Source organism: Acinonyx jubatus, chromosome E3 (genome assembly GCF_027475565.1).
Source record: "Acinonyx jubatus isolate Ajub_Pintada_27869175 chromosome E3, VMU_Ajub_asm_v1.0, whole genome shotgun sequence".
In the NCBI taxonomy this organism is placed as follows: domain Eukaryota; kingdom Metazoa; phylum Chordata; class Mammalia; order Carnivora; family Felidae; genus Acinonyx; species Acinonyx jubatus.
The window spans coordinates 4,647,393-4,659,452 of NC_069398.1; the positions used below are offsets into that span (position 1 = coordinate 4,647,393).

Here is a 12,060-nt window from a genome sequence, read left to right on the forward strand (position 1 = left end):
GTAGCCGGGCAGGGGCAGGGGCAGGGGCAGGGGTGATTCCTTCCATTTTTTTTAAGATGAGGAAGTCAAGGCTCAGAGAGGGATAGAAGCTCTCCCCAGGTCACACAGTGAGGGAAGAGCAGCCTCTTCCACCACTATTTGGAGGCCTGTCACGTGCCGGGCACGGGGCCACATTTAGAATCCAAGACTGATCTGGGCTCAAATTCATTTTCTTCTCGCTGTCCCCTAATCAAGCCACCATTTTGTTATGGGGAGATCGAGGCCACAGCCACCCCTTGGCCTCCCCCCACCTCCATTCTCTCCTTTTCCATTCTGCTTTCTATTCAAGAACTGACATCTGACCACACTCTACGTAGCCCTTTGATTCCTTAACTTGGCTCATTTAAATCCTTCAGGGATGTGTTTGATCTCTTCAGCCTAATCTACAGAGAACCTCTCGCACCAGCCGCCTCAACATACATTACCCAAGCTGTAAGGTCCTAAACCGCTGTAGTGGTTCCACCAAGATTTTAGCACAGGGCTTCCTGGTAGCCAAAGCAAAAGGGAAACAAAACCACCGGGAGAGTTGAGAAAAGGGAGGAATCAATAAGAGCTGGAGTGGTCTTGGGGGGCTTCCTGAAGTAGGGATGCAACTGAGGAACAGAAAGTACCTGAATGGGTAGGAGGTCCCTTCATGGAGCTGCCCCTCCGTTATGGTCTAGCCCGGTCCTTGTGCCTGGGTCTGCGGCCTTTCCTCCACAGGGCTGCGCTGAGTGACATGGTGGGGCTGTGGGAGTCTCTACAGCAGCGTGGGGAGGCCAAGCTGCTCCGCGCGGTGGAGGAGAAGTTCACCATCGAGCCTTTCAAGGCCAAGTCTGTGAAGGATGTGGAAGATCTGGGCAACCTCGTGCAGATCCAGAGGTGAGGAGGAAGAGGCATGAGAGGCGGCTCAGAACATGCAGGTTGAGGACAGACAGGACCCAATATTAACTTGGCCGTTAGTGTTCCTCCTCTCCTTTGGGACATCCGGTGCCCTCCTCCAGGCAGCGGCCACCCCTCCCCCCCTGGGCGGAGCCTCCAGGACCGATCACGCTGTGTGCCATCCAAAACTTGCCACCACGAACCCCATTCGTTCTCAGCCAAAGCCAGCGAGAGAGTTAAGGAATTGCCTTCTCCTTCTGGTAACAGAGGTGATACCGATGGCCACCCTTCAAGGCAGCCGGGGCCCAGATCCTTCCCATTTTATGGATGACAGAGCTCTAAGGTCCAGGGGGCAGAGGAAACTTGAGGACAGAACAACGTTTTCTCATTCTGCCCTCATCCATTGTTTGAGCACCTACTACGTGCTGTCTGGGCTGGGTATTGTTAAGTGCTTACCCGGAGGCTCTTTTCCATGAAGCCTGAGTAATGCCTTCCTAATGTCCTGGTCTGAGGTTTTTTGGTTTTGTTTTTTTTTTTTTTTTAATGTTTATTTTTTTGAGAGAGAGAAAAGCAGAGAGAGAGGGAGACAGGATCTGAAGCAGGCTCTGTGCTGACAGCAGAGAGCCCGATGCAGGGCTGGAACTTACGAACCGTGAGGTCATGATCTGAGCGGAAGTCGGCCACTTAACCGCCTCAGCCACCCAGGCGTCCCCTCTGAGGTGTCTCTAACAGGACCACAACAGTCGCGAGGAAGGCAGACCTTCTGGGGAATCTGGGGACACGGGGGCCGGCGTCTTGCGATACTTAGGGGCTCAGTGACCGGCGAGGAGCCTGCTCCCCGTTAACATTGCCCGCCCGTTCTCTCCAGGACAAGAAGTTCTTCAGAAGATACAGCTGGAGAACTCCCTGCGGTCCGGGATCTAAAGAAGCTCGAGTTCGCGTAAGCAAAGGAGTGAATCGTCTCGGGTCCCCACGAGGCGTCTCATCTAGCATTAGCTGGGCCTGTGCCACCCGGATGGAGATGGGTCCCCAGATCATTCTTAGCCTCTGGCCTCGCCCCTCTGGACACCAGCATCCAGCATCTGGGGCCTGGACGGTCAAGGCTGGGGCTGCAGTTTCTCGGGTGTGAAGCTACATGGCCCGTTTACCGGTGAACGTCCTCCTTCCCGGTCATTCACTGGGCAGATATACTCAACTGACCCAGGCTACTGTCCTCGGTGAGGCTGCAGTCTAGTGTAAATAGACAGTTATGACCTCCTGCGGTCAGTGGCAGTGACTCAGGGGCTGGGAGTACAGATTTGAGGGGAAGGTCAAAGGGGACTTTGCAGAGAAGGTGACTGAAGGGTTGAAGCTTGAGGACGGAGGAGGAATGAGCCAGGCGAGGAGGCCATGCAGAATGCAGGTATGGTTACTCTCTCCCCATTGTACAGATGAAGACACTGAGGCCTAGAGGGTGTCAGCTCTCCGGAGTTACAGAAGTCAGGTCAGTCGGGCTCTTGCCCCAACAGAGGAAGAAGCTAAATTCGTGGGCGATCCTGGTTAGGGATCTAAAAGTCACCTCTAATGATTAGGAAGAAATTATTAAACGCCTACAGTGTCCTCAACGCATTTCGTAGGTGATCCGGGAGCTAGTCACTATCTTCCCCCGTTTTACAGATGAGGAAACTGAGGCCTAGTGAGGTTAAGCGACTTGCCCAAGGCCCCCCGCTGGTCCCCCGCAAGCAGCCTGCCCCTCGTGGTCTCTGCTCCCCCGCGCCCCAGAAAAAGCCAAGCATTTCTTGTTTTGAACAGAGACAAGGTGCCACGTTTGTGCAGAGACAACAATGTTGCTGAAAAGAGGAAATGTATGAAAACAATCACCAAGGGCCCCTTCTGGCTTTGAAGTATTTTCAGCATAAAAAGCCCCTAGTTTGAGGCCGAAACTGTGTTCTGGGGAACAAGAGTTGTGAAGTGGAACGGCCCAGAACCAGGAGACTAGCCACCTGGAGGCCAGAAGCCACGAGAAAGTTCTGAGGAAGGAAGGAAGGAAGGAAAGACCTATTTCGGGTGTGTGACGGGCAGCCGCGGTGCCAGATAGCACGCAGGCCCCATCTGCCTGGAGATGAGGCTGTGGGTTCTGCTGGGGGAGAGGGTTCTTCCCGGATTCGGCCCCCATCTGCTTCCCCACCCGTCAGTTTCCCGGACCGCCTTCCCTGCTCACTCCATTACGGCCCTATGAGTCTCCTGGTTGGCTTCCAACCTCACTAGGCACCAACCGGCCTCTGGGCCTTTGCATGGCCTGTGTCTTCTGCGCACAATGCTTTTCCCCAGGTATCTGCACGCCCTACGCCCAGACTTTCTCACTTCCTTCTGGTTTCCACTGAGCGAGGCCATTTCACTCCCATGTTTCAAAGTACGATTTCACCCTCCTCACTGCTGTACTTTTCTCTGTATTACTTATTGTCTCCCGCACCAGACAACTTACCGATTTCTTCATCCGTCTTGCCCCCCGGACCCCACCCCCAGACTGTCATCTCCATGAGGGCCAGGATTTCTGTCTGTTACATGTCTGTAGACACGTAATCGACATTCGATGCATGAATTCTGTGATCCTTCCGACAAGCTCTTGAGATGGGGGCTGAATCTGAGGACACAGAGACGGAAGTGAAGGGAGTTGCCCACAAGGCCCCACGGGAGCCAAGTGGTATCGCCCGTAGTTCAAATCAGAATTTGGACTCCTCCTGCCTCGTGACCTTTTAGTGAGGCTGGCGGTTCCCAGACTGAGATTTCAGTTACCATCTCTTCATCATTATCAGAGGTGTTCGTTCAAACAAGCAAAAGTTTTTCTCTAGGAAGGGGCATTTTATGACATTTCAGAATCAAAGACCGGTCTTCACATTGGGGACGCTTAACGTTGTATTTTAAGAGCAGGACAAAACAGCCCTCTGGTCTTTATTTTTCTCATTCCCTGGAGGTCAGGCGTGGATGTCGATCCAGGCTGAGAGACCTTGTGTGGATTAGGTAACCTCTCTGTGCCTCGGTTTCCCCATCTGTAAAACGGGGTTAAGAAGCGCCCTCAGCTCAGAGTCCTTGTGCGGGTGAGATGAAATCTAATCTGAGCGAAGGATCCAGCATGTGCCTGGCACGTAATAAGGGCTCCATAAACAGTTTTATTTGTTAGTAAAATGTAATGGCAAATAAGTAAGCCGTGTTTTTTCAAGACTGGTGGGTTGTCAGGCCAGAATGTGGGAACCACGTCCGCAGGCCAGGAGCCCAGCTGGCCTCTTGGGGCCTGGGGGGCTTTGGAACAAAAGGGATTGGGTGGCATCTGGTGGGGGTCAGGGGAGGGAAGGCCCTAGGGAGGCAGGAAGGGGAAGAGACCTCGGGTGAGCCTGCCTTCTGTGCCATTTCCAGCCTACCCTGGGGCCAAATTAAGGAGCTATGGCTGTTCCAGGCTCTTACGTCTGCTCTTTGCCTCCTAGGCTGGGCCCCGTCTCAGGCCCCCAGGCTTTTCCCAAGCTGGTGAGGATCCTCGAGGCCTTTTCCTCCCTTCAGCATCTGGAGTGAGTATGGACCCGGGTACCTTCCCTGCAACCTCTGGTTTCAATAACCCCAAGCCCTGGCCCTGAGAAAGGTGTGCAAAGAAAGTCTTTCTGTATCTGGCCCTTCCTCCCTCTCTCCTGCTGCCTCCTCAGTACGGCTGGTGAGAATGGCCTGAGGCCCCCACCGCAGGGAAGCTATGGATGAGAATCCCCAGTAACAAAACAGTGGAATCCTTTCGTGACCTTTGAGACTCTTCCATCCTGGATGTCACGTGCTGTTCCCACCTTCCCCATGGGGAGGCGGGGTCGGGGAGCACGATCCCCTTGCACGATGGTGATCCCAAGAGGTTAAGGCAGCTGTCAAAGCTCAGGAGGCCTCTGGGGGTGAAGGGGGGGGGGAGGAATGATTCAGTTCCCTGGAGAGTCAGAACCTCGTCCCCTTGTTGGCCAGCTGGCGCCCCTGGGGGATGAAGACCGGCTCTCAAAAGTTTGCCTGTGGCGTGTCCAAGATGGGGGGTGGTGGGCATGGGAGGGGGCTGCTGGTCAGCTGGCCTCCAGGCTCCCGGCTGACGGCTCCTCCCTCTGATGCCACCTGCAGCCTGGACTCTCTGAGCGAGAACAAGATTGGCGACGAGGGTGTCGAGCAGCTGTCGGCCACCTTCCCGCGGCTCAAAGCCTTGGAGACCCTCAAGTGAGTGCCGGGGCTGCCCTTCCTGCGGCATTTGGCTTTCGTTTTCTTTCGTGTCCACCCAGCCATGCAGTCATTCACTTGCTCCCTGATGCAGTCACGCGTGCGCTCGAGCATCGTGCTAATTTAATCAGCAAATGCACGGGGCGCCTGGGTGGCTCAGTCGGTTAAGCGTCCGACTTCAGCTCATGTTCTTACAGTTCATGAGTTCGAGCCCCGCGTCGGGCTCTGTGCTGACAGCTCAGAGCCTGGAGCCTGCTTCAGATTCTGTGTGTGTGTGTGTGTGTGTGTGTGTGTGTCCGCTCCTCCTCCACTCACGCTCTCTCTCTCAAAAATAAATAAACATTAAAAAAAAAGATTTTAATCAGCAAATGCTGCAGGAGCACCTACTCTGTGCCTGTGCAGGCACCACTGGAGGGCCTGGAGACCCAGCTTCCCAGCTTTAAACAAAACAATGCCCCTAACCTCAGGGATCTCCTAGTAAACAAGTGAGCAAACAAATAAATCTATAATTATGAAGTGCACAGTGATGAACATAATTAACACGTAGGGAGAGAAAATGACAGGGAGGAGGGGGCTGGTGAAGGAGGAAAAACAGACTAGGATTTGTCACCAAAACATTACCAAAATAGCAGACCTTTATTTATTTTTAATGTTTATTAGAGAGACAGAGAGAGAGGGTGTGGGGGAGGAGCAGAGAGAGGTGAGGGCACAGAGGATCCGAAGCAGGCACCACACGAACAGCAGAGAGCCTGACGTGGGGCTCAAACTCACCAACCATGAGATCATGACCTGAGCTGAAGTTGGATGCTTAAGAGACTGAGCCACCCAGGCACCCCATAAATATTTATGAAAAAAACAAACAAACTGTCCTGGCTTTCGGGAAGTGGATGGATACAGTGTAGAAGAATCTACATGGTCGTTTATTGAAACTGTCATCAAAGTCTATGCACGCTCCGCCTCATAATCAGGACCCAGGACAGCCACAGGATTCGCTATGGGATTTCCTTGAATGCAGGGACACTGAGGCGTCCCGTCTAATTTATAGCATTCTAGGTAACACTGTGGGGAAGCTGGCTCTCCCTCTCTCCCTGCCCGCCCCCTACCTCCTTCCTTCCCTCCCCGTCCTACCTTTCGTTCCTGTCATCTTTTCCCCACTTACGTACTGAGCACCTGTCATGTACTTTGCACTGATGTGGGCACAAGGATACAGTCAGGAACAAAACAGATCTGGCAGTAAACAATACGAATACTTATTCACTTACAGTGTGGAGCTGTGGGCCAAAGGGGAAAGGGGGATGGTATCCAATCCTAGAACAGGTGTGTGTGTGGGGGGGGGGAGTGTGATCTCTTTCTTGTTGGTTCTCACCCTCGCCTCCCACTCAGCCACAGGACAGAACAGTATCTCTTTATTAAGAGCGCGCATTACCCACAGCGCCATTCACAGCCTGTTCCCCACGACCGTCCTCGAAGCAGATGGGCACGTGTTTGCTGCTCCGGGCCACCCTGTGAGGAGGAAGCGAGAGTTCCCCGGCTCTACCCCGGGGTGGGTGGGCACAAGTTTGGTGCTAAGCCCTTGCTGTCCTGTCCCCGCAGCTTGTCCCAGAACAACATCACCGACGTGGGCGCCTGCAAGCTCGCCGAGGCCCTGCCCTCGCTGGCTGCGTCCCTCCTCAGGCTCAGGTGAGTGGGCACCCCCTCTCCCCCATCGACCAGGCGCTGAGCTGGTGGGCTGGGGGAGGGCTGAGAGCCCCGCTCTGTGCAGGTGCAAAGCCCAGCACTGGGGCCAGAGGCGGTTCCTGCAGACTGTTGCGTGGCTTGCCATTGTGGTAGGTGGTGGGGTGTTGACCGAAAATCCAGTATGAGCACAGGCCCCTGCAGCTGGGCCATGCCACGACCCCCCCCTCCCCCCCCCCAACGAGAGGATAGCAGGTCCTGGGAAAAGAGCACCTGGCAAACTAGACAAGTTGCTTACTCATGCGAGACTGTTGGCTCCTTTGGAAAACGGGTACTATCCCAGTGGCCTATGGAAAGGGCTTGGTTCAGTGCCTGGCTGTGGTGCACCATAAATACTGGTCCTCTTTCCCCAGGGGAGGGCAGGACTGAGCCTTTGCCCAGGCTGCCGGTTTCTAGAAGGCAGCCTTGGCTGGCTCTAGTTGCTCACACAGTGCCTGCACTGCCACCTTCTGGTGGGCCTTGGCATAGCACCTCTTGCTCTTTGATTACTTCCCGCCTGGCTCCCTGATGGTCCCAGGACAGATTGGGGGGTGGGGGAGCTTGGACCAGAGCCCCAGTCATTCAGCTCCGTCTCTCTCCTCTCTCCCCAGGCTGGGAGGAGTTTCCTGCTCCTTCCTCAGCCCTCACCACCCGCCTAAGACAGCCAGAGTCATGTTTCCAAGGGAGATGGTATCTGGTTCATCTAGTTATTGACACATCCATTTTTTATCCTTCCAGCCAGGGTTGCCATGTGCAGCTGTGTGGGTCGTATATTGTGCAACTTGCAGTCTATGGGATTGGCACTTCCTAGAGTTGTGCAGGGCATGTAACTGCCTCTAATATCAACCATGGGTCAGAACTTGTGCTAGGAACTGGAGATACGGCTATGAACAAAACAGATACGGTTCTTGCCTTCAGGCCTAATAAATTCATGCATTATATTATTCATGCATAATAAATTCATGCATTATTCATGCATAATAAATAAGTAAGCATAGGCACAAATATTTTAAACTAGCGACTCATGCTGGGAAGGAAACAAACAAGGGCCCAAGCGGGTACAATGGGAGTAGTGAATTCACCCAGGAGGTCAGGAGCCCCTTTCTTTTCTGTGGGAGTCGCTCAGGGACAAGCATTCCGGGAGGAGGTAACAGAAGATGCAAAGGCCTTGAGGTGGGAAAGAGTTTGAGTCTTTGCCAGAAGGGCCACTGTGGCTGGCTCCCGGAAATAAGGGACACAGCGTGGGACATGAGGTGGGAGAGGTAGGGGAGGTCAGATTGAGCAGGGAGGCCCTCGTAGGTCAGGAGGGGGCTTTTGATGGGGCATATTGGGGCAATCTCTGATCTCCCACTTTAAAAGACCTCATCCTTTATGCAGTCTAAGATGCCATCCACTGTAAGACCCCATTAAGAGGACAACACGCTGCTAATTAAACATTCATTATCAGACACATCCTGATCTCAACGATCTTCAAATATGAACCTGCATATCTTGGCATCAGTGAAATATGGGAAGAATCCTCTGTCCTTGGGCAGACGGGGAACCTCCTGGGTCCTACGACCCACCCCAGGAAGAAACTGCAAAGCCTCTACCTGTTTCCTCCCCTCGGTACCGGCCAACCTGTGACATCAGGGGATGCTGGAGCTTAGCCTGAATCCACTTTGCTGCAGTATAGACCTGCTGCTTTTTACATGCAGCTCGGCGGTATGGCCCTGAGGCTGAGTCATGGCCAAGTCGTGGCCTTGAAATGAGGACCAAGGCAGACCTGGCTTGTTAAAAAGATGGTTGTTGATGAGGGTACAGCTTATCGCACCAGTGACACCCATCATGTTATTTACCAGCTGGGGATACGCCGCAGAAACCCGAGCTGGCCCTGAGTGTTTCTCTCCCCTACTATCCCCACAGCTGGTCACACCATCCACGGTCACTCATATAATCCTGAGCCCACGCCCCCTCCCCAGCCCCAGACGTAGTAATAACCACAGCTAGTATTAAGTTCATTCCACATGCCCGTCCTATTCTGGGTATTGTGCCATCGATAACTCATTTATTCCTCCCCACAATTACTCATGCCCATTTTATGGAGGAGCAAGTTGAGTCATAGAGGAGTTAAGTCATTTGCCAAAGGTCACACAGGCAGCATGCCCCGAGGCTGGGATTTGAACCTGTGAAGTCTCAGCCAGGAAGCTACTTCGGCTAAAGTCCCGTTGCTTCCCTGGGCTCACTGTGTGACCCCAGAGGAGCAGCCTCCACTCTCGGGGCCTCAGTTTGCCCCTCCGTAAAATGGGGCCGGAATCCAGCTGGGTGTGGATCCCCCTGGGTCCTGACCTCCCGGCACCCCCGGCCCCTGCCCCGACCTCTGTTTTGGCAGCCTATACAACAACTGCATCTGTGACATGGGAGCCGAGAGCCTGGCGCACGTGCTTCCAGACATGGGGTCCCTCCGGGTGCTGGAGTGAGTATGCCCAGGGGCAGTGGGTGGCCGGGGTCTGGGGCTTGCGGGGGCAGGGCTGCGGGCTCTCCTGCTGGCACCCTGGGAAGGGCGGGGCTGAGGTCTGGTTGCTGAGAGCGTGGTGGCCTGGGGCTGGATAGCCCCGCATGGGGGCCAGACCCTAGGATGGGTGTCTCTCCCCAGTGTCCAGTATAACAAGTTCACAGCCGCCGGGGCCCAGCAGCTGGCCGCCAGCCTGAGAAAGTGCCCTCACGTGGAGACGCTGGCGTAAGTATCAGCCCGCGCCGGGCAGAGGGCCGCCAGCCCTCCTGTGAGCCCTGAGCTCAAATCCCACTGTGGCCCTCACCGGTGTGGCACCTGGCCTCAGTTTCTTTGTCTGTAAAATGGGAGCGAGAACAATGCTTACCCCCAAGCAGTTCTTTGAGGTTTAAAATAATCTAGGTGTATAAAGCACTCGGAACAGCGGCTGGTACCTGAAAATGGCCAATGCATTAGGATGAACGCTATGAAGGCACTTGTTTTCTATTATTTTGCACCCGGAAAATGTGGCAGTTTGGTTCCAACTTATGTATTGTTTTGTCCCAACGATGTCTGATGTCCAGTGTCGGTACTTTATGCTGTTCCAAGGCGCTTCCAGTACAGAATCACTCCTATCTTCCAAGGTAGATCTTAAGAGACCCACTTTACAGACGAGGAGAACGAGGCACAGAGAGGCTCACTAACCTTTTTGAGGTCGCACAGCCAAGTCATTAGCAGAACCAGGTCTAAAGAAAGGGGCCTCAGGGTGGTAGGAGGGAATTGAGGGCTTGCACTGGGGACTCCGGGCCCCCGTCTCTGCTCTAACCCGGCCCCTGCATGCCATGGCCATCGCAGGATGTGGACGCCCACCATCCCGTTTGGCGTCCACGAACACCTACAGCAGCTGGATTCGCGGATCAGCCTGAAGTGATCTCCGCGATGCCCGGGACAAGGTGACTGAGGTAGGCTTGGACGGGGAGAGCCGCGGGGGCTGCTGGGGTCAGTGTGATGTCAAGTCCGAGTCCGTAAAAAGTGAGCGGGGGCGGCAGGTGGGAGCTGGACCGTGCGGCATCTGGGGCGTCCCCCTGCGATTGGTGGAGGTGACTTTAAAGGCTTTGGGGACTCGGGCTCTGGGCGTCCTCCCTGTGGCCAGGCGTGGGAGGTGGGGGCAGGGCGTGGGGGTGGCTGTCCATGGCCCACAGCCCTTAGCTTTGAGAAGAGTTTCTAGAGGTCCCCAAGCCACCCTGCTGCTTCAGCCTGCTGGCTGTCCTGCAGTGTCCTCATAGGCATTTGCTCTACAGGTTTCTGTGCAATGACGGTCCCCTCACTTCCGCGCTCCCCCAACCTGTGACGTCTCCCTCCTCCATCATCCCCACCTCATCCCATCTTTTTTATTAAACTTTTTTTTTTTTTTTTTGAGCGAGAGAGAGATAGGCCGTGAGCCGGGGAGGGACAGAGAGAGAGAGGGAGACACAGAATCTGAACCAGGCTCCAGGTTCCAAGCTGTCAGCACAGAGCCTGACACGGGGTTTGAACTCACAAACTGTGAGATCGTGACCTGAGCTGAAGTCGGACGCTTAACCGACTGAGCCACCCAGGCGCCAACCCCCATCCTGACAGCACTCCATCCTGGGTCAAGCTGCCCCGTCTGAAGCTTTCTGACCTACCCCTTCTCCTGGCCTCTCACAGCATGTTCTCTGAGGACGCCGACCACGCTGGACCTTGAACTGGTTGTTTGTGGACACGGTGCTTCTTGGGCCATCGCCCGTGAGCCTCAGCATCCTGGCTCCCGGCCCTACCGGCTCAGGGCCGGCCCCCACCCAGCTCTGGGAAGGCCTTTGGCCTGCTCTGCAGACGGACCCAGGCCCGGCTCCAGGCTCCTGCGGGGCCCAGGTCGATGCCGGCCCCGATGGACGGGTGCACGACCGGTGGTGACGCAGGCCACCCAGGGGCCCTGAGGCATCCCACAGGTCGCTCCTGGCAGCCGTGGCCGAGCCGGAGTGAGGGATTGAGGCGGCCACATCTCTGCCTCCCCAGGTCCCTGTCCGCCTGGGGAGAAGTCACTTCTCTGCACTGCTCTCCTAACAAGGATGCCAGGTGCTCTCAGGACACGGGCGGCTGGCCCCACCTGCCGATTTCCCTGTGGCAGGCGGGGAGTCTGTGGCAGCTGCTGTCCGTCTCCAGGACTCACTGTTTTGCACTAACTTTGTCGAAGTCGAAGCTCCGCCCGGCCAGACACACTGGACTTGAGCCGGAAAGAGCTGACCGTGCCCTAACGGTGGGGGGAGGGGAGTGGGCCGGAACCACACCTGCCTCTCGGCCTTCACTTCTTGGGTCATTTTTTCACTACAGTATAAAGGGCCCGTTGCATCTCACAGGCATGTCCACGGCTGGAGTTTCTACCACGATCGCCGTTGTGGGGGGTGCCCGCTGTTCAGTTATCTAAATGCATCACAAACTACCCCAAAATGCAGTGGGTTAAAACAACACACACGTTTACTCTGCTCACACGCCTGTTATGTGCACTGTGCTGGGGGGGGGGGTTGGTGCACAACTCGTCTCCGCCCCACTCAGTGTCAGCTGGGGCCGCTTGAAGGCTGGGGCTGGCATCATTTGAAGGCCCGGTCACTCCGTGCTGCCTGGGGGTCAGGGGGCTAGGGTCTTGGTTCCTCTAAGGAACTGCCAGAGGAGGACCTTTCCACGCGGGCTGCTTTGGACTTCCTCCTAGCACAGTGGCTGTGCTGAAGGGTGATCACCCAAAACCG

The 12,060-nt window shown here is 55.3% G+C and overlaps 1 protein-coding gene across 9 annotated transcripts in view; it reads left to right on the top strand.

The window, feature by feature from the left end:
* Positions 1-11,831, top strand: part of CIITA (class II major histocompatibility complex transactivator) — a 45,789-nt gene extending 33,958 nt beyond the window's left edge. For 4 of the 9 annotated variants that reach the window (XM_027043256.2, XM_027043261.2, XM_053213843.1 and 1 more), the window contains 9 exons: positions 742-900; positions 1,769-1,840; positions 4,362-4,442; positions 5,020-5,112; positions 6,706-6,792; positions 9,197-9,280; positions 9,461-9,544; positions 10,151-10,257; positions 10,985-11,828. In XM_027043256.2, coding sequence (XP_026899057.1) covers positions 742-900; positions 1,769-1,840; positions 4,362-4,442; positions 5,020-5,112; positions 6,706-6,792; positions 9,197-9,280; positions 9,461-9,544; positions 10,151-10,226 — 736 coding nt within the window. In that variant the 3' untranslated portion in view covers positions 10,227-10,257; positions 10,985-11,828. Of the gene's footprint in view, positions 1-701; positions 901-1,768; positions 1,841-4,361; positions 4,443-5,019; positions 5,113-6,705; positions 6,793-9,196; positions 9,281-9,460; positions 9,545-10,150; positions 10,258-10,984 lie in introns of those variants that run through there. The other 5 variants (XM_053213844.1, XM_027043258.2, XM_027043257.2 and 2 more) reach the window with 5 other exon arrangements.
* Positions 11,832-12,060: the final 229 nt, after the last annotated feature.